The sequence below is a fragment of the Schistocerca cancellata genome, chromosome 9 (assembly GCF_023864275.1).
Source record: "Schistocerca cancellata isolate TAMUIC-IGC-003103 chromosome 9, iqSchCanc2.1, whole genome shotgun sequence".
NCBI lineage: Eukaryota > Metazoa > Arthropoda > Insecta > Orthoptera > Acrididae > Schistocerca > Schistocerca cancellata.
This window is the reverse complement of record NC_064634.1, coordinates 370,866,159-370,888,268: the sequence shown is the minus strand read 5'-3', so window position 1 is coordinate 370,888,268 and position 22,110 is coordinate 370,866,159. Positions and strand designations below refer to the sequence as shown.

The 22,110-nt window shown below is 45.0% G+C and overlaps 1 protein-coding gene across 1 annotated transcript; it reads right to left on the bottom strand.

Moving 5' to 3' along the window:
- Nucleotides 1-3,085: 3,085 nt before the first annotated feature.
- Nucleotides 3,086-16,950, bottom strand: LOC126101428 (trypsin delta-like). Its single transcript, XM_049912088.1, has 2 exons — nucleotides 16,585-16,950; nucleotides 3,086-3,534 (listed from the first exon to the last, which is right to left on the bottom strand). The coding sequence occupies exons 1-2, from the start codon at nucleotides 16,948-16,950 to the stop codon at nucleotides 3,133-3,135; spliced, it is 768 nt and encodes a 255-aa protein (XP_049768045.1). The 3' UTR covers nucleotides 3,086-3,132.
- Nucleotides 16,951-22,110: the final 5,160 nt, after the last annotated feature.

The following is a 22,110-nucleotide window of genomic DNA, read 5'->3' as shown; positions in this document are numbered from 1 at the left end:
TCTGGAATTGTCAATGGAAACCAAGAGAAGTAAAAGTTTAGCTAATATTACATTTGAATTTTGTTCGTTTGGTCTCTGTTTCAGAACCTACCGACTCCTTGGCAGCAGCCATGGGATGGGACAACCTAAGCATTTCACATGCGGTGTGTTTCATTGTTTCTGCAAAGTTACTGGCATCAATATTCGGTTCCTTCGGCGTCTTTTGAAAATCACATTCGCTGTTCTGCAAAGTTTCTTTATTAATTCTCTTAATCGTACTGGTTTGTTTCATCTGCTTACGTTTTGGAATAAACCTCATGTTGAGCTCCTTTTGGTAGTGTACTGAACCAACTTAGATCCCTCTCTTGACTCTATGTTCTTTATTTCTTGAAAATAAAATTAGGAGATGGCGATATGATCAATCTGAAACCATCCCAAGCTGGGATTTGGTGATACCCACGTTTTTTTGCTTTCTAGGTGGGTTTTTAAAGTACTCTGTCACGATTTTAAGATCCAGTTACTTGCATGTATCTGCTAATTTTAAGCCATTTGTGTTTTTTCCCTTATGAGTTCCATAGTTTCCAATAACTTTTGGTATGACTTCTCCTTTTACAACTGGGCACTGAACACTCCCCTCATAATAACTATGTTGTTCTTGTTTTCCAGATCTCCTCAGAAGTTTTCTACATTGACCCGGTTTTTCTTGTTTTCTTCATTGGTTGGTGTATGGAAACTGAATATTGAGTAATATTTACTTTTGCATTTAGTTATTAAAACTCTTTCACTGATGAATTCAAAATTAACATTTCGGAGTATACTTTCCTCATCTGCGAACGCCGTTCCTAAAATTCTGAGATTGGAATTGGAATGTCTGAAGGCCAGTTTCCTTAAAAATTCTACAATTTTCGCTAAACCTTGCTAGGTCATCAGCATATGTTGTCTCTTGGATGGATGCAAGCAGGATGTTGTTGCTGTCCAGAAATGGTTGAGTTTCTCAACTATGCAGGGCAAATTTACATTTCCTCTCATATTTTAGTACTCAGATTACAAAGATTTTCACGATCCCCCAAATGTTACTTGAGTGATGGTGCAGGCACCCCATCTTTCATAAGTGGTGTATTGGCCACCAGGAACAATACTAGTTTTTCATCATACATCATAGTTTTCCTATTTTCGCAATCGCTGCCATTGAGGATCATGCCAACCCTTACGTCGTATCATCACCAGGTGAGCGGAAATATATTTGTGAGGTCATTACTCCATCCCCGCCCAATTCCTCATCACTTGCAAGATGGACCCACGGTTTCGGACCGGCAACGGACCTATTGTTTTATTGAGATATTTAAAACGGCCCCGTTTTTGCAACAGAACAAGACTCCGAATAACCAATTTTAAAATGTTTTTAATCGTTGTCGTATTAAAAGCTGACTGTGGAACTGAACATATAAAAAATACCAATGATACTCACAGACTACTTACCTTTTCAGTTCAAACGGCTCGAGTTCCCTGTTAAACTCGCCTTTGGTATGACAATTAACAAAGCATATATCGAACGTTGCTGGAGCTGACCTAAGCGTGCATTACTTCTCAAATGGTCGGTTGTACGTGGCTCTGTCATGTGTAACATCAAAATGTAGTATGTTCATTTTTGCACCTAAGCCTGCAGACGTTATTAACGTAGTCTACAAATAAATATACTAAATTCATATAAAATATCTGCCGTACCACAATTAAAATATAAGTAATACCTTTTAAGGGCTTCTTCTGGAGGCTAAATGAAACAAGGTTTGTTTTACTTCCTATGCATATATGATCACTATTACAATTTGGAGCTGATATTCAGTTACCTAAAGCTCTACATAATGGCCAGTCAACAGAATCACTGCTACATAAGACAAGTCGCTCGGCCGCAAATTCTTTGTGCTACTCGTGTGACGCGGGGGCGTGTCACTAATAGCATATAGTTCGTATTTCCCCTGGTATCCATTCCATAGAACTTTTATCTAGAAATCTGTAGTCTTTATAGTGCTAAAGTGTGACATTCTTGTATTATTAAACAAAATATTGTTTACTATTACGTGAACTCGTGTGTAAATGGCCAGGTTACAGTTATACTTAAATATCATTAAGTTAATATTCTGTAAACTGATCGTTCCTCGTCATTACGATATATCGTACAAAAGAGCAGTCAAATATAAAGGTAAATAGTTCGTTATTTTAGGTACTCTATGCAAATATGATCACTATTACAACCTGGAGTTACAGACATATTTAGAAGTGTTTTCCACTCAGATATATGATCATCCTTTGACTGCTATTAGAGTTAGTATTTGTGCCCCACGAACACACTCTCAATTATTAATTTCTCTCACGGAGTTTCACTCAACTAAGGATCAGTCTAAGAAGTCTCGACAGTGGGTTAGTAAAAAAAAAAAGAGGATAGTTAAGATGGTTGTTTTAATGCTTCACGTTTACTACAGAATCTCTCCCAACTTGAGTACAACGCACAGAACTTTCATAGAACCATGTGAAAGCGTCATGAAAGTACTTCTTTAATATATTGTTCAACTTGTGTGTCAGACTGGCTTGAACGGCGGTTACGCCGTCGAAGCGTTGACCCTTTATGTGAATTTCTGCCCTGTGTCGTTTTGTGGTTCGATCGTATTTACATCACCAAGTCCTCTCACGCACTGTGATTTGCGTTTTTGTTCAGGGATCAAGGTGTGCATTCACTTTTCTATTCTTTCAAACATTCTGGATAATGTCTCGAATAGCTGATCTAGAGATGTTGCTCCACTGTGACACAACAACGTTGGCACACTATGGCCGCTCGTCAACTACTTAACACTACCGACATACAACTCACTGATCGAATGCGTATGTGTTATTCACAGCTGTTAGATCAAGCTGCCATCATAGGAAGCTGGCTTATAGGACAGGAATAAAATCAGACTCGGACGGACGGTGTGGGAAAACATAATCTTTTGCCCTGGTTGTTCTCTTTTGTCTGTTGTTGTACCATTAGTAATTTTTAAAGAGAAAATTCGTATCAACATATTTAATTAAAAAAAATGGTACAGCCCAGAAGAACTAAGAGTGAAGGACAGTTTACATCATGGAAGAAACCACAGACCAGCAGAGGCACATAGGGTGTTATACACCAGTTAGAGCTCGAACCCAGGAACGTAAGTTCCCAACGCTGGTGTAGACGCCGGGAGTCGCTTCACATTCGTCCGGGTATCCCCAGGAGACGATGCCCACCTGGGTGCTACCGCTGACAAGAGGACCACCAGAGTCGCCGCTGCAGACAGTGTGGCCCGCCTCACCGGCACACACCATCCGCTCGGTCACAGTGTTCATACTCGCGAAGAGGTCCCGGCAAGTGGAACGGTCCAAGATGCTGATGTCCACTTTCTGGAGATTGCTGGGAGCCTCCCCACCAGTGACAGTGAGTCCCCAGCCGGTCACCGTCACTGCCAGACCAGCCGGGGGGTCATATCCGTCTGATGCGAGCTCCACCGCCTGCGTATTGTCGCCAAGTAGAGACCCAGACACCTGGAAAGCCAACATAAATAGTGACACTCTTGCGAAATTTAAATTTTCCTGCGTCTACAGTGCTGGAATAACCCACTAGGCGGCGATGTTCTGATCGCTGTTCTCATAAAGCCACGATCTACACTGAGGTGGCTTAAGTGATGAGATACCTCCTAACATCGTGTCGGACCTCCTTTTGCCCCCCGTAGAGCTGCAACTCTACGCGGTATGGACTCAACAGGTCGTTGGAAACCCCTGCAGAAATATTGAACTATGCTGCCTCTATAGCCGTCCATGACTGCTTAAGTCGTTGCCGGTGAAGGATTTTGCGCACGAAATTACCTCTCTATTATGTGCCATTAATGTTCGATGGGATCTGGGTGGTCAAATCATTCGCCAGAACTGACCAGAATGTTTTTGAAACTTATCACAAACAATTATGGCAATGTGACATGTCAAACTTACATATTTGTTTGGGAAAATGAACTACCTGAGTGGCTGCAAATGAACTCCACGTATCCGAACGTAACTGTTTCGAGTCAATGATCGCTTCAGGACCCCGTCCGTTCCGTGTAAACACGGCCCACACAATTATGGTGCCTTGTTCACAACTTGGGTCCACAGATTCGTTGGGTCTCCGCCACATTCAAACCCTATCATCGGCTCTTACCAACTTAAATCGGGATTCGTCTAATCAGGCCACGGTTTTCCAGTCGTCCAAAGTCCAACGATATGGTCACGAGACCAGGAAGAGCGCTGCTGGTGATGTCGCACAGTTAGCAAAGACACTCGTGTCTGTCGTCTGCTGCCATGGCCCAATCGAAATTTCACCACCCCGTCCGAAGGAATATGTCAGTCCCACATCCCACATTGATTTCTGCGGTTATTTCACACAGTGCTGAATGTCTCTTAGCACTGATAATTCTACGCAAATGACACTGCACTCGTTCGTTAAATGAAGGCTGTCGGCCATTGCGTTGCCCTTGGTGAGAGATGACGCCTGAAATTTGGTAATCACGGCACTCGCTTGACACTGTGGATCTTGAAATATTAAATTTCCTTGCTATTTCCGAAATGGAATGTCTCATGCAGTTAGCTCCAACTACCATTTTTCCTATAAAGTCTGTTAATTCTCGTCTTGCAGCCAAGATAACGTTGAAAACCTTTTCACGTGAGTCACTTGAGTGCAAATGACAGATCCTCCAACGCACTGCCATCGTACAGCGTTTATACGCTATACTACCGCAACCTGTGTGTGTGTGTGTGTGTATGTGTGTGTGCATATTGCTATCGCGCGACGGATGTCGGGCGTCATAGGCTGGGTAGACTGGTAAAACAGGACTGGCGAAGAACGGTGGCGGAACTAACATCAGACTTTGAATGCCCCCGCACCCAGCTCACAAGATCTGAACCCGATCGAACACATTTGTGATGTGATTGAACGTGGCGTCGGAGTTCATCGCCCCCTCCCCGGAAGTTACGGTAATTAAGGACGCTGTGTGTGCAGATGTGGAGGCAACTCCTTCCAGCGACCTACGAAACATTCACTGCTTCCATGCCACGCCACATCGCCGCTGTTGTCTTGCTACACGTCGACATGCCGTCAACAAGGTAGGCGGCCATAATGTTCTGGCTGGTCAGTGTAAATTCCAAGGAGCTTTAGCCATCGTGGTTTTCTACTCGTGCACTAGAGAATACTAGTAAATAGGAGGACGCTACAGGCGGACCTTCACAATTGTGATCAGGGAATCCAATGAAACTAAATTAGCATGTGGATTTATAAATAGTGACTGAGGATTTTCTTCGAATTCTCGGGATGCTGGTCCAGGGATAAAGTGAGTCTCACTCCGTTTGCCCGCGGGCGTTTACTATTGATACATCTTGGTCTGATTTCTTAACAGATAACCAATCATCCTGCTTATTCTTCTTGTCAGTGTTTTCCACATACTCCTTTCCTCTCCGTTTCTACACATAACCACCTCATTCCTTATCTCATTTTTAACATTCGTCTGTAGCACCACATCTCATACGTTCGAATTTATTCTGTTCCGGTTTTCCTACAGTCCATGCAATATTGTGCTGCGAACGTACGTTTCTAGAATATCCTTCCTTAAATTAAGCCCTATGTGTGATAGTAGATTTCTCTTGGCCAGGAATGCCCTCTTTTACAGTGCTAGTCTGCTTTTGATGTCCTCCTTCCTCCATCCACCATTGGTTATTTTGCTGCCCTGGTAGCAGAATCCCTTAACTTCATCTACTTTGTGAGCATCAATACAGATATTAAGTTTCTCGCTGTTCTCTTATTTGCTGCTTCTAATTACTTTCGTCATTCTTCTATTTACTCTTCACACATATTCTGTACTTATTAGACTGTTAATTCCATTCAGAAGATCAGGCAAATCTTCACTTTCACTGAGGACAGCCATGTCACACCTTGAATTTTAATTCCACTCCCGAATTTCCCTTTTATTTCCATCATTGCTTCTTCGATGAATAGGCTGAACAATTCGGACGAAACACTACATCCTGTCCTACACTTTTTAAACCCGAGAACTTCGTTCTCGGCCTTCCATTCTTACGTATTGTTCCCTCTTGGCTCTTCTTGCACGAGTACATGCCATACCTTATCCGTTGCTCCCTATATCTTACGCCTATTTTCGTCAGAATTTCAAACACCTTGCACCGTTTGATATCGTCGAACAATTTTTTCAGATCGACAGATCTTATGAAAGTATCTTGATGTTCGTTTACTCTTGCTTCCCTTATCAACCGCAACGTCAGAATTGCCTGTCTGGTGACTATACATATCCTAAAGCAAAACTGATCGTCATCTAACACACTCTCAATTTTCTTTTCCATTCTTCTAAGTATTATTCTTGTCATCAACTAGAATGCATTACTTGTTAAGCTGATTGTGCGATAATTGTCAGCGAGCGAGGTGGCGCAGTGGTTAGCACACTGGACTCGCATTCGTGAGGACGACGGTTCAATCCCGTCTCCGGCCATCCTGATTTAGGTTTTCTGTGATTTCTCTAAATCGTTTCAGGCAAATTCCGGGATGGTTCCTTTGAAAGGGCACGGCCGCTTTCCTTCCCAATCCTTCCCTCACCCGAGCTTGCGCTCCGTCTCTAATGACCTCGTTGTCGACGGGACGTTAAACACTAACAACCACCACCACCGATAATTGTCACACGTATCAGCTCTTACAGTCTCCGGAAATGTGTGGGTGATGTTTTTCCGAAAGTCAGGAAGTGTATTCCTGGATTCATGCATTCTACACATGTACGTGAATAGTAGTTCTGTTGTCACTTCCCCGAAAGCCTTTAGAAATTCTGATGGAATGTTAAATATCCCTTCCGCCTTATTTGATCGTAAGTCTTGTAAAGCTCTTTTAAATTCTAGTACTGTATACCCTACCGCTTCTGAATTTACTCCTGTCTCTTCTTCTACCACGACAGACAAATCTCCCCATCATGGAGGCCTTCTATGTACTCTTTACACCTATCCGCTCTCTCCTCTGCATTCCCGTTGCACCCTAAAGTTACCACCCTTGCTTTTAACTTCATTGAAGATTGTTTTGATTTTCCTGTATGCTGAGTCTGTCCTTCCGACAATCATTTTCTTTTCAGTTTCTTCACATTTGTCATGCAGCCATTTCGTCTTAGACTCCCTGCCCTTCCTATGTATTTGATTCCTCAGAGTCTTGTAGTTCTGTATTTCTAAATATCCCTGAATAATTTTGCACTTTCTTTCTTCACCGAATTATTTTTTCCGTTACCCACGGTTTGTTTACACTTACCTTCTTTATACCTGTGTTTTTATTTCCAATTTTTTTTTAGAGATGTCCTTTACTCTTCAACTATACTGCCTTCTGAGCTATTCCTTATTTCAGTATCCATAGCCTTAGAGAACTTCAAACATATTTCTTCATTCTTTAGTATTTCCGTATCCCACTTCTTTGGATATTGGTTATCATCCTCTAATCCCGTAATCTTCAGCGCACTCTTCATCACTACTACATTGTGACTTGAGTCTATATCTGCTACTAGGTACGCACTACAATGCAGTATGTGCTTTCGGCATCTCTGTCTGGCCACAATGTAATCTAACTGATATCTAGCCGCGAGTGTCCTCATCCTCTTGTGATTCTTGAACAGAGTATTCACCATTACTAGCTGAAATTTATTACACAACTCTATCAGTGCTTCTCCTCTCTCACACCTAATAGAATCCCATATCCTCCCGTAACCCCTTCTTCCGTTCTTCCGCGCCTTCCCTTGCAATCACACTCTAGCCCCTCATGACTATTATGAGTCTCATCTCCGTTTGCATACTGAATTACCTGTTCAGTGTCCACAAATACTTCTTCTTTCTCTTCATCTTCAGCTTGCGACGTCGGCATATGTAGCTGAACTATTGTGGTCGGTATTGGCTAAATGGCACTGAGCACTATGGGACTTAACATCTGAGGTCATCAGTTCCCTAGAACCTAGAACTACTTAAACCTAACTAACCTAAGGACATCACACACATCCCTGCCCGATGCACGGACCGTAGCGGTCGCGCGGTTCCAGACTGAAGCGCCTAGAACAGCTCAGCCACTCCGGCCGGCTTGTAGGTATTGGTTTGGTGTCGATTCTGATGAGAACAACCGTACCATGAACTGTGCACAGTAACTCACTGTGTGCCCTACCTTCCTTCACAACGAATCTTACTCCCTTTGTACCATTTTCTGCTGCTGTTTGTATTACCTTATAGTCTTCTGACCAGAAAGCCTCGTCGGTTTTCCATTCACTGATCTCCACTATATCTAGCCTTCCCATTTTCCCTGTCACATTTTCTAACATCGCTACGACGTCCAAGTTTCTGAGATTCAACGCCACGACTCGTAGAACGTTATCCTTTCGTTGGTTATTCAGTCTTTTCTCTCATAATTGCCTTCCCCTTGGTTGTCCCCTTCCGGTGGTCTGAAAAGCGTCTATTCCGGAATATTTTGCGAAAGGAGGATACACGTGTGTCTTTAATCCAGTGGTTCCCACTGCCTTCTGCATCATCATTTTGTTGATTATTGCTGATTCGTCTGTCTTTAGGGGAAGTTTCCCATCCCATGGGCAATGCTGATTTTCATGCAAAGTGTAAGCGGTGGCGGGGTTTGAACATGATGTAAGACCTTTAGATTAGCAACCAAAGACGCTACTTCTAGACCTCGGGTGTCCGTGCGTATAAGACATCTTATCGCACTGCCTGCAGCTACTCTAGTTTCACGATAAACTCCACGACAGACTGTTTCACATTCATTCGCATGCTAGGAATTTCCATCAGGTCTCATCTCCCCGTTACACATATGATGCTACATACAGTGTTTAAGAGTGGACACTTAGCTGAACGTCTTGCACGGAATGTAATTCCCTTCGATCTTGATGGAGCGAATCTTCGTGTTCACTGAGGCGCGCTATGTTTCATTTGGTGTTCATGCTGCAAGTTAATGTTTCGTGTTGAATATTTCTTCAATGCCACGATGTCCATTTTGTGAAGAGTAATACGTAATTCCATAGAAGATTGATCTCTGCACCTCCTGGGCACTCACTGTTTGTCGCCCAATTTAATGCATACGGAGTGTCATCAGCAGCTAATATTTTTCCTGTCATAATTTTTAATACAAAACTTTCAAATGAGTTTCACTATTGACCGAACTTACGACCTCGCACTCAAGGGATGTAAGGAGATGTATTTTCCAGTTTATCTCTTGTAAAGTCAATATTGTTGTCCAAATTGTGTAAATATTCGTAGGTCCCTCCGCGGTTTCACAACACGATTTTGCGAAAATTACACTGAAGTGGCAAAAGTCGTGGTCAAGATAATCACACATCAGATGGCGGTAGTGTGGCGTACACAAGTATGAAAGGAGAGTGCGTTGGCGGGACTGCCATTTATACCTTGGTTATTCCTGTGAAAAGGTTTCTGGCGTGATTATGGCCCCACGACGGGAACTAACAGACTTTGAATCCGGAATGGAAACTGGAGCTAGACGCATGGGGCATTCCATTTCGGATTTTGTTAGGGAACTCAATATATCGAGATACACAGTGTCAAGAGTGCGCCGACAGTACAAAATTTCAGGCATTATCTCCAACCATGGACAACGCAGTGGCCGACAGCCCTCACTTAACGAGAGCAGCGGCGTTTCCTGAGAGCTGTCAATGCCAACAGACAAGTAACAGTGCGTGATACAGCCGCAGAAATCAGTGCTGAACGTACGACGAACGTATCCGTTACGACAGTGCGGTGAAGTTTGGCGTTAATGGGTTATGGCAGCAGACGACCCACGCGAGTGCCTTCGCTAAGAGCGAGGTATCGCCTCCAGCGCTCCTCCTGAACTAGTGACCACATCGGTTCGACCCAAGACGACTGGAAAACAGTGGCCTCGTAAGGTAACTCCCGATTATGCTTGGTAACAGCTGAAAGTAGGGTTCAAGTGTGTCACATACCCAACGAAGACATGGACCTTAGTTGACAACAAGGCACCTTGCAAGCTGGTAGTGGCTCCATAATGGTCTGGGCTATGTTCACATAGAATGGACTGAGTCCTCTGGTGGTATTGAATCGATCAGCATATGGAAATGGTTATGTTCGGCTACTTCGAAACAATTGGCAGTCATTTATGGACTTCATTTTTATGGCTGACATTACGCCATATCATCGGGCAACAGTTGTTGGTGATTGGTTGGAAGAAACTTCTGAGAATTGGAGCGATAGGTCAGACCACCCAGATCGCCTGGAATGAATCTCATGAAATGTTTATGAGACATAGACGGGAGACCAGTTCGTTCATGAAATCCTGCACCAGCAACACTTTCGCAAATCTTGACGTCTGTAGATTGTTTGCTACAAAAGACACCATTACAGAAACGAAGGTCCAGAAGTAAAACTTAAATGGCCTTCGCCATGTTGCTACTGCGGATAAAACTTGAAACGCGGTCGACAGCCTGCGCGTCATGTGCGAAAATTGCTGTCAACTAAGACGGAAAACAAAAGCGGGAACGTAAATGATTAAAAAATGAGCATTCCGTCAGGAAGTGGCGGACAGCTAAAACTTGGGCGCAACGCGTACAAAGTGGTGTTGGTGGAGTACCACTTAACAGAAGGCGATGGCTAAAAGCGCAGAGCCCAACACGCAACTTAGTTAAAATGACCTCTTTCTGGCGAGAGAGCCGAGAGGAGGTCGACCAGCCGCTGGGAGAGGCTTAATAATCCAGAGCTTATTCCCATGGATGGAGGACCAATGGCGATGCCAAAGTGACACAACCTCCTGACAGACTGCAACACAGAGATCCCTGGAGGGAATACAGGAACTAGTGGGCTGAGGTACGAGGACTGCACCTTCGGCAGCAGCGTCAGCAGCCTCGTTTCCTGGCAGATCGATATGACCAGGAACCCATATAAACAGCACAGTCGCTCCACCAAGAGTGAGCAAGTGATAGTTTCCCTTGACCCTCTGCACTAAGGGATGGGCAGCGTACAGTGCACGTAGTCTTTGAAATGGACTGAGAGAGTCTGAGCAGAGGACACATTTGAAAAGTCTGTGTCGCCGAATGTATTCCGTGTCCTGATACAGTGCGAAGAGCAGTGTGCCGGAAGACAATATCGAAAAACTTTGGTGCCAATGACGAAGGCACACCCGACACCACGATCAGTCCGAGTCCCCTCAGTGAACACAAAGGTACTGTCGCGAAGTTCCATGGGAAGGTTGTGAAACGGAAGGCGATAGAGCGAGGCAGGAGTCGTGTCCCTAGGAAGCGAATGAAAGCCAAAGTTAACATGGGCCACTTCACAAAGCCAAGGTGATGGAGGGTTCACACCCACCAGGAAAGTTGCAGGTAGTGTGGAGTTAAGCTGCCAGTGCAAGAGTCGAAAGCGGACTTCAGGAGGTAATAAAGAAGAGAGACGCACCTCATACTGGCTATCAAATTAATCATCGAAGAAGGAGGCATAGGGTGTGTGACCAAGCATGGCAGACAAACGGTAATGCCTACCTGTAGAGGAGAAAGTCACAGCGGCAGGACAGTGGTAGTTCAGCAGCTTCAGCATACAGACTCTCAACTGGGCTGGTGTAAAAGGCGCCAGTGGCGAAATGAATGCCACGATTGTGGATAGTGTTGAGATGGTGTAAGAAGGGCGGACGTGCAGACGCATAAACAAAGCACCTGTAGTCTAGATTCGAACAGACAAGGAACCAGTACAAACGGAGGAGGGTGGTTCAATCTGCACCCTAGCAAGTACCATTGAGGAGAAGTAGGACATTGAGGGACCGCTTACAGCAGGATGCCGGGTAAGACACATGGGAAGACCAAGAGAGTTTCCTGTCGAGCATGAGCCTCAGCAATTTCGTAGTTTCAACGAACGAAAAGCAACAGGTCCAAGATGTAAATATGGTGGGGGAAACCAATTGCACCACCAGAAATTCATACAGACGGTCTTGTCGGTGGAAAAACGAAAGCTGTTGTCAATGCTCTAGTCGGTCAAGACATCGCTGAAGGCGCCGCTCAATGAGACAGGTCCGTGGAGAACTGCAACAGATGGAAAAATCGTCAACAAAAAGGGAGCCGGAGATGCCCGGCGGAAGACAGGCCATTATAGGCTTAATGGTGATAGCAAAGAGGGCGACGCTCAAGATGGAAGCGTGAAGCGCACCGGTTTCCTGGATAAAGGTGTCCGACAAGACAGATCCCACACACACCTAGAAAACTTGGGCTTTTAAAAATTACTGAAGGAAATGGGGCAGACGCCCTACGTGTGAAGAGTATGGAGGATACCAGTACTCCAGCAGGTGTCGTAGACCTTCTCAAAATCGGAAAACACGGGCACAGTCTGGGGTTTCCGCAGAAAATCAAAGTAACGAGATGGTAAACTGCAGAACGGCTCGAAATCCACACTGAGCAGTCGTTAGTAAATTACGAGACTCGAGCCACCATACCAGTTGGGCATGTATCATACGTTCCATCACATTGCAAACACAGCTGGTGAGAGAGATGGGGTAATAGCTAGAAGGAAATCCTTACTGGGATTTGATATGGGTATGACTGTGGCTTCACACCAACGTCCGGGGAATGTGCCCTCTGCCCAGGTGTAGGTGTATGAGATAGCAAAGACATCTCTGATACTGAAATTGGTGAATAAATGTTGGTCCCAGAGAGCCACTGAGGTTCGCCCACACGACAGAGGAAGGGGTGGAACTGTTAAAAGATTTAGTGAATGGAATCCAGCTAGCTTTTTTGCTATCCCGAAGAACGCGACAACACTTCGTACGTGTCTGTTTATAATGAATGCAGTTTTCCATCGTAGGATGACGGTTAAAAACGCTGAGAGCACTTCTCCGCCCGCGAATTGCGACGCAACATGCCTCAGTCCACCAAGGGACTGGGACACGGAGTGGTAAAGAGGAAGTGCGAGGAATGGAACTTTGTGCAGCAGTAAGGTAACATTTGTGAGATATTTCATCTGGTCATCTCCGATCTTGTTCTCCGAAGCTCGCTAGGGCGGAGTAAAGCCACCAGTCAGACTTAATGAGCTGTCATTTGGGTGTGCACGCAGATGGGTAGGAGTCAGCAAACGGATAGCACATGGGAAATGGTCGCTCGAGTAGGTGTCAGAACGGACCCCTCATGAACATGGGCAAGTTGGGTAGTGCAGAAGGATAGGTCCAAATGAGAATAGGTGTGCGAGGAGTTGGAAAGGAATGTGGGTGCTCCAGTGGAGGAGATTGAATTGAATAAGATCAGCCAAGAGGGCAGCTCTCTCACAGGTTCTGGGAGTACCCCAGAGGGGATGATGCGCATTAAAGTCACCGAGTAGCAGAAAGGAGGGAGGTAGCAGCCCAGTAAGCTGAAGGAAATCTGTCCTGAGGACATTAAATGACGGAGGGACATAAATGGTACAGAGGGGAAAAGTCAGGTGAGGAAGGTAAAGGCGAACTACAACAGCTTGAAGGTAGGACGCCAGAGAGATGAGTTGACTATTAACGTTATCCCGCATAGGCTGCATGGCGCCCCCTTGAGATGGAATGCCGACCTCAAAGTAGTCGTGAGGATGCAATTAGGTTTCCTAAAAACAGAATAGAAGGGGACGCTGCGATGCTAAAATCAGCAGTAAAATGATTCAAATGGCTCTAAGCACTATGGGACTTAACTACTGAGGTCATCAGTCCCCTAGAACTTAGAACTACTTAAACCTAACTAACCTAAGGACACCACACACACCCATGCCCGAGGCAGGATTCGAACCTGCGACCGTAGCGGTCATGCGGTTCCAAACTGACGCGCTTAGAACCGCACAAAGCAGCAGTAAAACCTCTTTGTGGTACTGAAGGCCATGAACGTTCCATTGGAGGAGATTCATGACGAGAAAGAAATGAAGGGTTCTCACCTCGGCGGCTGCCGAGTGATAGCCTGCGAAGACTCGCTGCTACAGGGCACAGAAGCAGGAGAATCCTGCTCTATGAGGTTCGCAGAGGCGTCGGCTTGCTTGTGCTATCGGTCTGTGAAGTCCAACACAGAAATACGTTTGGTGGTGGGCACCGGCGACATAAAGGGCAGTCGGGATATGGTATCATGTAGCAGCACCGTCGAGGCGAATCTTCGAGTCGGTGAAGGAGAAGACCGTTTGCCTTTGTTGGACTTTTCGATCCTTTCCGGTTAGCAGAGGACTCAGACGTTCGTTGGCTGGAGGGACGTAGGAAGCCTTCACGGGAGTACTCCTCCTGTCCTTTCCAGCCTACGGGTTGTGTAGCTGGTGGCTTCACCTGTAGAGGTGAGAGTTGGATTGCTTGTTGCACAGCTGGATGAGGGGATCGCGATGCTACCTTGACACCGAGCGATTTCACAACCTCACAGCCGAATTTCATGTCGCATGTCTGCGCGGCCATTTCCTTCACGGAACGAGAGGTAAAAAGAACAGAACTGTGAGTGCCAGCCGAGAGAACGAGTAAAAGTGGTACAAATGGCTCTGAGCACTACGCGACTTAACTTCTGAGGTCATCAGTCGCCTTTAACATAGAACTAATTAAACCTAACTAACCATCACACACATCCATGCCCGAGGCAGGATTCGAACCTGCGACCGTAGCGGTCGCTCGGCTACAGAGTGTAGCGCCTAGAACCGCACGGCCACTGCGGCCGGCGGAGAACGAGTAGCCAATAAGCTGCGAGAGACAGGGTAACGCATTATTTTTTCCTTTATCCAGATCTCCTGGACGTTCCACTCATCAAGATACACGGGACAATTGCGAGAGGAGGCGGCATGGCCGCCACTGCAGTTGATACAGCGGGGAGAAGGAAGTGGACAATCGCCCAGGTGCGCATCCCTACCACAGGTTACACATTAGGTGGGAGTCAACAAGACTTTCTAGTGTGGCTGAAACGATGACGCTGGTAGGGGCACATCAGGTTCAGAATGTATGATCCGACTGTGATAATTTCATAGCCTTCTCTGATCTTGGGCCGGCGGGGTGGGCGAGTGGTTCTAGGCGCTACAGTCTGGAACCGTGCGACCGCTACGGTCGCAGGTTCGAATCCTGCCTCGGTCATGGATGTGTGTGTTGTCCTTAGGTTAGTTAGGTTTAACTAGTTCTAAGTTCTAGGGGACTGATGACCTCAGAAGTTAAGTCCCATAGTGCTCAGAGCCATTTGAACCATCTGATCTTGGACGAAAACACCACTCTATCAAAGGTGAGAAAAAGGGTGTGCGTTTGCACTAAGGAGGAATCAACCTTTTTCATCACCCGGTTAATGACAATGACATCCTGATCAGAGAGGTATGATTGGGTTTCGGCCTCCGTCAAACCGTCGTGCAGCCTAGTATAAATAACACCACTGGAATAATTCAGAGTTCAATGGACCTCAACACGAACAGGGTAATTGCAGAGATACAAGGCGGCAAGCAGTTGTTGTGCTTGCGAATCAGAAGTAGTCAGTGAAAGCAAAGTGCCATTCCGTAAAGGAGAGCAGGATTTCACAGGGCCAGTTCCCTCCAGCACAACTTGAGGCATCAGTTGAGTGCATGTCATGTCGTGTGCGGCACTTCCGCGTGCTACCGGCGGCCATACACGATATTAGGCAGGTGTACCAGTTTCTTTGGCTCTTCAGTTTATAAATAAGTGACACGTCATTTCACACTTATTTTAAACTGCAGCCGACACAACAAAACATTCACCTCTCACATTGTTTATCTATACACTGTGCAAAAGCGCATTGTTTACAGATTCGAGACCACTACCAGAGATGTCACTGCGGATGTTACATTTAAAATTATGGCGTACACCTTCTTGTGGAACTAAGTGTACGTTATAACTACGGCCGAAGGACTATCATGATCCAGCAATGTCTGATCTTGCTCGAGGTTACAAATGGCTCCACCACTACGCAAAAGTTGCTTGAGAGGTTCATCGTTGTAGAACTAGTTTTGGTAACACTGCTTTGGAATTGCTGTACGTGTATATTGGATCTGAGATCTGAGTTGCATTTATATGTTTTACGCAGACAAAGATGTTGATTTATTAAAGTCAAGGAATAAAAACAGCAAATGGAATACACAGAAAAGAGAATGTCTAATTCAAACAAGTCACTTTTCAGGCTATAGGAGAATTTCGGACATCGTAGACTAGGATACTTCTTGCGGGATTGCTCGTATACATCCAGAACAGACACGTCCACATGATGCTCAAACCATCGTCGTTGTTGTTGTTTGAACTGCCCTGTCTACAAAGATCACCAAGTACGAATGAAGTATTACTGCTTAACGTGACGGACATTCAGGAGAAATCACATACCCGAAGTAAGCAGTAAAGTCCGCAGATATTCACTCCGATGTAGATCTCTGAAACTACCGAATGCCAAACATCAAACATCATTGCCTTAACCCACACCTAATGGAAGACTTATATGAGTTTTCGTGGTCGACGGAGTCCTGATCTGGATAGTCATAAGACACTGATGGATATGTATCAGTAATGGAATTAATTTGGTTGGTTGGATTACGAGCATCCGAAATACAACAGCTCCGTCCAGCTCCACTCACCTGTACAACAGCAATATCGTAATCCAGTGTTCTGGCATTGAAAGATCCGTGCATGTAGCCAGATGAGGCTTGAAGGACGGTGCCACCACTTTCTCGAGTTGACGAACCAGCTCGGAAACTCATGAGAGGGAGACTATAGCCCTCCACACAGTGAGCGGCCGTCAGCGCCCAGTTGGAACTGATGATGGACGCTCCACAGTGGAGCGAACCGCTAAACTCGAACGCCAGTTGCCAGGGGTAGTTAGCTATGTCGGCGTCGGATCCCCCAATGACCCTGCTACTTCCCCTGCTCCAGAGTCTGGCGGGTGCTGGCAAGGCTACAGCAGAGCCCAGCACGTACGTAAACCACAGGACGAGGCGCAGCATTGTGGGAAAGGCGACTGTAATGTGATGAATCGCCAGTCTATATATTCAGTTGTACCAGCCAAGTATGGCACCTTATCTCTTGTCTGCAGTGTTGTGTGCTTGAGATCTGTAAAGCTATATTAGCTATTTAAGGGCTTCCGGATCCCGATAAAATCAGTGGTCAATGTCACCTATGACGCACATACAGATTGGTTGCAGAATGTTTCTAAATCACGCAGACATACATCTGCTGAAATCCTCGTGTTTGTTCGGACTCACGTCCTTTGTTATACAAACGAACGTCAGTTGTTAATCTTACAGGTGGCTATCTTCTTCGCAGTCTTATCTCACACTAGGCTAGTGTACTCTGAGAGTCATTCCATGCTACGTTCATTTTTTCAGTTTCTTTCCTTCCCTTTATCACTATTTTTCGTTTCCGCTTTATTTCTTTTTCGCTTCTTCTTTAAACACCGAACCTTTGTTAACAGTTTTCCACCGAAGTATTTCTCTCTCTAATAACTTCATCGTGACCCTACTATTACATTGAGTACAGATCAAACGGAAATAAATAATCATGAAAAGAGAAAGGCGGTAAAAAGTTGATCAGTCGCCGTAAAGACGTCCCCTCAAAACTATATAGGAAACCACTACCATCTACTACTAACAGAGCCATGATTCAAAATAAAATGCTTGCTGTACATTAGACTCTTAACCAGTCGGAGATGTTCTGACTTACTCACAAGCATAATGTACTCTTGGGATTCGAGAGTTATAGGGGACTGATGACCTCAGAAGTTAAGTCCCATAGTGCTCAGAGCCATTTGAACCATTTTGAAGAAGTGGTACTGATCCACAGTCTTTTTAAACGATTACCGCCATTTGACTGTATATTAGTATATTTTTCTTCTGTACAATCTAGATTTCGACTTTCACGCCACAATCGAACACAATGTTCTTCTATAATTAACACAATTTTGTTGTGTACTTTGCACGATGACAAATACATAAAATGGTTCAAATGGCCCTGAGCACTATGGGACTTAACAGTTGTGGTCATCAGTCCCCTAGAACTTAGAACTACTTAAACCTAACTGACCTAAAGACAACACACACATCCATGCCCCAGGCAGGGTTCGAACCTACGACCGTAGCGGTCGTGCGGTTCCAGACTGAAGCGCCTAGAACCGCTCGGCCACCCTGGCCGGCTGCAAATACATAGTTCAATACGTTTGCTGAAACGTTATATCAGTGTTAAGTGAATATATTGAACTGTGTATTGGTCATCCTGCACAGTATACACCAAAATTATGTTAATGGTCTAAGAACATTATGCTCGATAATGGTGTAAAAGCCGAAATCTACAATCTACAGAAGAAAAATATTGGAAATTTGTCGTACGATCTTATGGGACCAAACTGCTGAGGTCATCGGTCCCTAAGCTTACAAATTAAACTAACTTACACTAAGAACAATACATGCACCCGTGCCCGAGGGAGGACTCGAACCTCCGACGGAGGGAGCCGCACGGACCGTGACAAGACGCCTGAGACCGCGCGTCCACCCCGCGAGGCGGAAACATATTGTAACACAGTTTAATGAAGATATATTCTTTTTTAAGACAAGTAGAAGATACACAAAGAGCATCCGTCTGACAGCACGTCAGATGCTTGTTTACTACATTGCGAATAGCGATGGTTTCCAGGAGCGCTTACAGTTCTCTTCTAAGTAGGAATGTCTGCATAGTGTACCGAAAGCTCTGCGCCGTTAGGTCTATTCGCCAGATGTTTACGAATGTTTGCGTTTTGTCCGCAGTGCGTCGGAGCAACTCTTTTTGAAATATATACTGTACAACTAAATTCACAGTATTAATAATAGCCTGCCGACTATGGCAAATTCACAGTACACGTAACAGAAGGAGTGATTTCATAATTATTACGCGAAATACTACAAGAGTAAGCCTATGGGGAGACGCCGTCATAATTTTGTAGTACAATATATTTCTGCAGAGTAGTGACACACTTTGACGACTGCTCTGTTAGTCATAACGCCTACAGTTCCTAATTATATGCAATCGGACTCAATTTACAGACGATATTACACAGCCGAATCAACATCTATTGGGTAGCTATAACTAAACATTCCGTACTTAAGCCAGCGTAGACGGAAAGCTACACTATGTGATCAAAAGTATCCGGACACCCCCAAAAATGTACGTTTTTCATATAAGTGCATTGTGCTGCCACCTATTGCCAGGTACTCCATATCACCGAACTCAATAGTCATTAGACATCGTGAGAGAGCAGAATGAGGCGCTCCGCGGAACTCACGGACTGCAAACGTGGTAAGGTGATTGGGTATCACTTGTATCACATACGTCTGTACGTGTGATTTCGATACTCCTAAACATCCCTAGGTCCACTGTTTCCGATGTGATAGTGAAGTGGAAACGTGAAGGGATACGTACAGCACAAAAGCGTACAAGCCGACCTCGTCTTTTGACTGACAGAGATCGTGGACAATTGAAGAGGATCGTAATGTGTAATAGGCAAACATCCATCCAGACCGTCCAACAGGAATATCAAACTGCATCAGGATCCACTGCAAGTACTATGACAGTTAGGCGGGAGGTGAGAGAACTCTGATTTAATGGTCGAGCAGCTGCTCATAAGCTATACATGACACTGGTAAATGCCAAACGACGCATCGCTTCGTCAAAGGGGCGTAAACATGTGACAATTGAACAGCGGAAACACATTGTGTAGAGTGACGAATCACGGTACACAATGTGGCGATCCGATGGCAGGGTGTGAGTATGGCGAATGCCCGGCGAATATCATCTGCCAGCGTGAAAAAGTGCCAACAGTAAAATTCGGAGGCGGTGGTGTTACGGTGCGGTCGTGTTTTTCATGGCGTGGGCTTGCACCGCTTGTTGTTTTGCGTGGCACTATCACAGCACAGGCCTACATTAAGCACCTTATTGCTTCCCACTGTTGAAGAGCAATTTGTGAATGGCGACTGCACCTTTCAACACGATCGAGCACCCGTTCATAATGCACGCCTTGTGACGGAGTGGTTACACGACAATAACATCCCCGTAATATGCTTTGGAACTCTGACTTCGTGCCAGGCCTCGCCGATTGTCATCGATACCTCTCCTCAGTGCAGCACTCCGTGAAGAATGGGCTGTCATTCCCCAAGAAACCTTCCAGCACCTTATTGAACGTATGCCTGCGAGAGTGGAAGCTGTCAGCAAGGCTGCGGGTGGATCAACACTATATCGAATTCCAGCATTACCGATGGAGGGCGCCACGAGCTTGTAAGTCATTCTCAGCCAGGTGTCCGTATACTTTTGATCACACAGTATATTTAGCGTACGGGTACCCAACTAAATAGGAATGATTTTGAGTGAGTATGCTGCAGGATTTGCGTCGTTAGTAATGTTAGTGTCGTGACTCACCGTTAAACGCCAATAGCTGTACGGCGACGTAAGTTTGAAACACAAGCATCAGTGTGCATTACGGTTGCAGAAAGTCGACATTGGTCTGGACAAGCTGAAAAGGGCTTTACTCTTGAAGCTGTTTTACGAAAACAACAACAGCATTAATGCTGACTCATTAAAGGAGCCGGCCGCTGTGGCCGAGCTGTTCTAGGCGCTTCAGTCCGGAAGCGCGCGGCTGCTACGGTCGCAGTTTCGAATCCTGCCTCGGGCATGGATGTGTGTGATGTCCTTATGTTAGTTAGATTTAAGTAGTTATAAGCCTAGGGTACTCAGTTGTTAAGTCCCGTAGTGCTTAGAGCCATTTGAACCATTTTTTCATGAAAGGAATGGAGAGAGGTCCTCTTTCCGCAGAACGTTTCTGTTGAAAAAGTTACTGTGACCATTGCTGAGAACACTGGACGCAATGTGGGATCTTCAAGCATAGCACTAGGTGTGTCGCAACAGCTAAAAATTCAATGGTTCCCCGCTCGGAAAGTGCTGCGAATAATTGTGAAATGCTGTCTCTAATGCGATTCCAGACTGTCGTGGATGCAGGTGATTGTCACGGTGAGCACCGTCTGTAACCGGAAGCACGACGATGGTACGCAATAAACAAACGTTATCTACTCGAGCGGATATTAAAATGTGCTTCTTTCAATGATATATTCGTTATACCTCTTCCGCATATTCTCACAAATGTTTCCATGAAGTTTCATTGTCCAATGATCACTCGTTTTGCATGGGGACTCTCTCAAGTAGCAAAAATGTTATTGTAACCATATTGAATGTAAATTTAGATCCCAGTGAACTATTACCTACGTACATTTAATATCACAGTTACGACTTTCATGGGGAAGAATGCGCAATACAATTTAAATGTCAACACTGGTTACAGCGCCACATACGCTAGCAATGCTGTCGAATTCACTTCGATTGGAGCACCTATTCCAATAAATAAAACTGAAAAAACCAGTGACGCAAAGCTCACTCCCTTATGCATTCGGATCAGCGCAGCTACATTCACAACTACATACACAGTAATTAGAAAACAGAAAATGTAATACCAAGTACTTCCACCATTATCAGCGACAGTGCATCCTTCAATAGCATTTCCTGCAAAGCCGCACTTCTTTAGCAATTGTATCACTTTTTCTATTACAATAAGATATGGTTTTCTAGCAGATCTTAAAATAAAACTACTCTTCTGCAAAGAGTAACGATCTGGTTTAATAGGTACCAAATCACTGTACTCTAACAAAAATTTTACTTTTGTAAATTAACCTTGAATATTAGCCTTAGTCTTGAAACGAGTGACCAATTATACAAGCAATGTGTAGTCACTGTCCTGGAAATAGTGCGGAGCCGGTACACTGACGGAAATGTCCATGAAGTTCCAGGGTGCGTATTCCGTCTACAGAAGTACAAACAGGGTTCAAAAATGGTTCAAATGGCTCTAAACACTATGGGACTTAACATCTAAGGTCATCAGTCCCCTAGACTTCGAACTACTTATACCTAACTAAGCTAAGGACATCACACACAACCATGCCCCAGGCAGGATTCGAACCTGCGACCTGCTCCTAGAACCGCTCGGCCACAGCGGCCTGCGTACAAACAGGGATTCAATCTAATAGTTGGCAGGAGAACCACCGGACACAGATACACCTACGAAGCATTGGCATCATATAGCACACGCATGTTCT

Excerpts from the sequence above, each read along its gene's own strand:
- LOC126101428 (XM_049912088.1), bottom strand. The coding sequence starts at position 16,950 with ATGCTGCGCCTCGTCCTGTGGTTTACGTACGTGCTGGGCTCTGCTGTA. Across the intron at positions 3,535-16,584 it reads ACGATATTGCTGTTGTACAG|GTGTCTGGGTCTCTACTTGG; the intron begins GTGAGTGGAGCT and ends TTGGCTTTCCAG.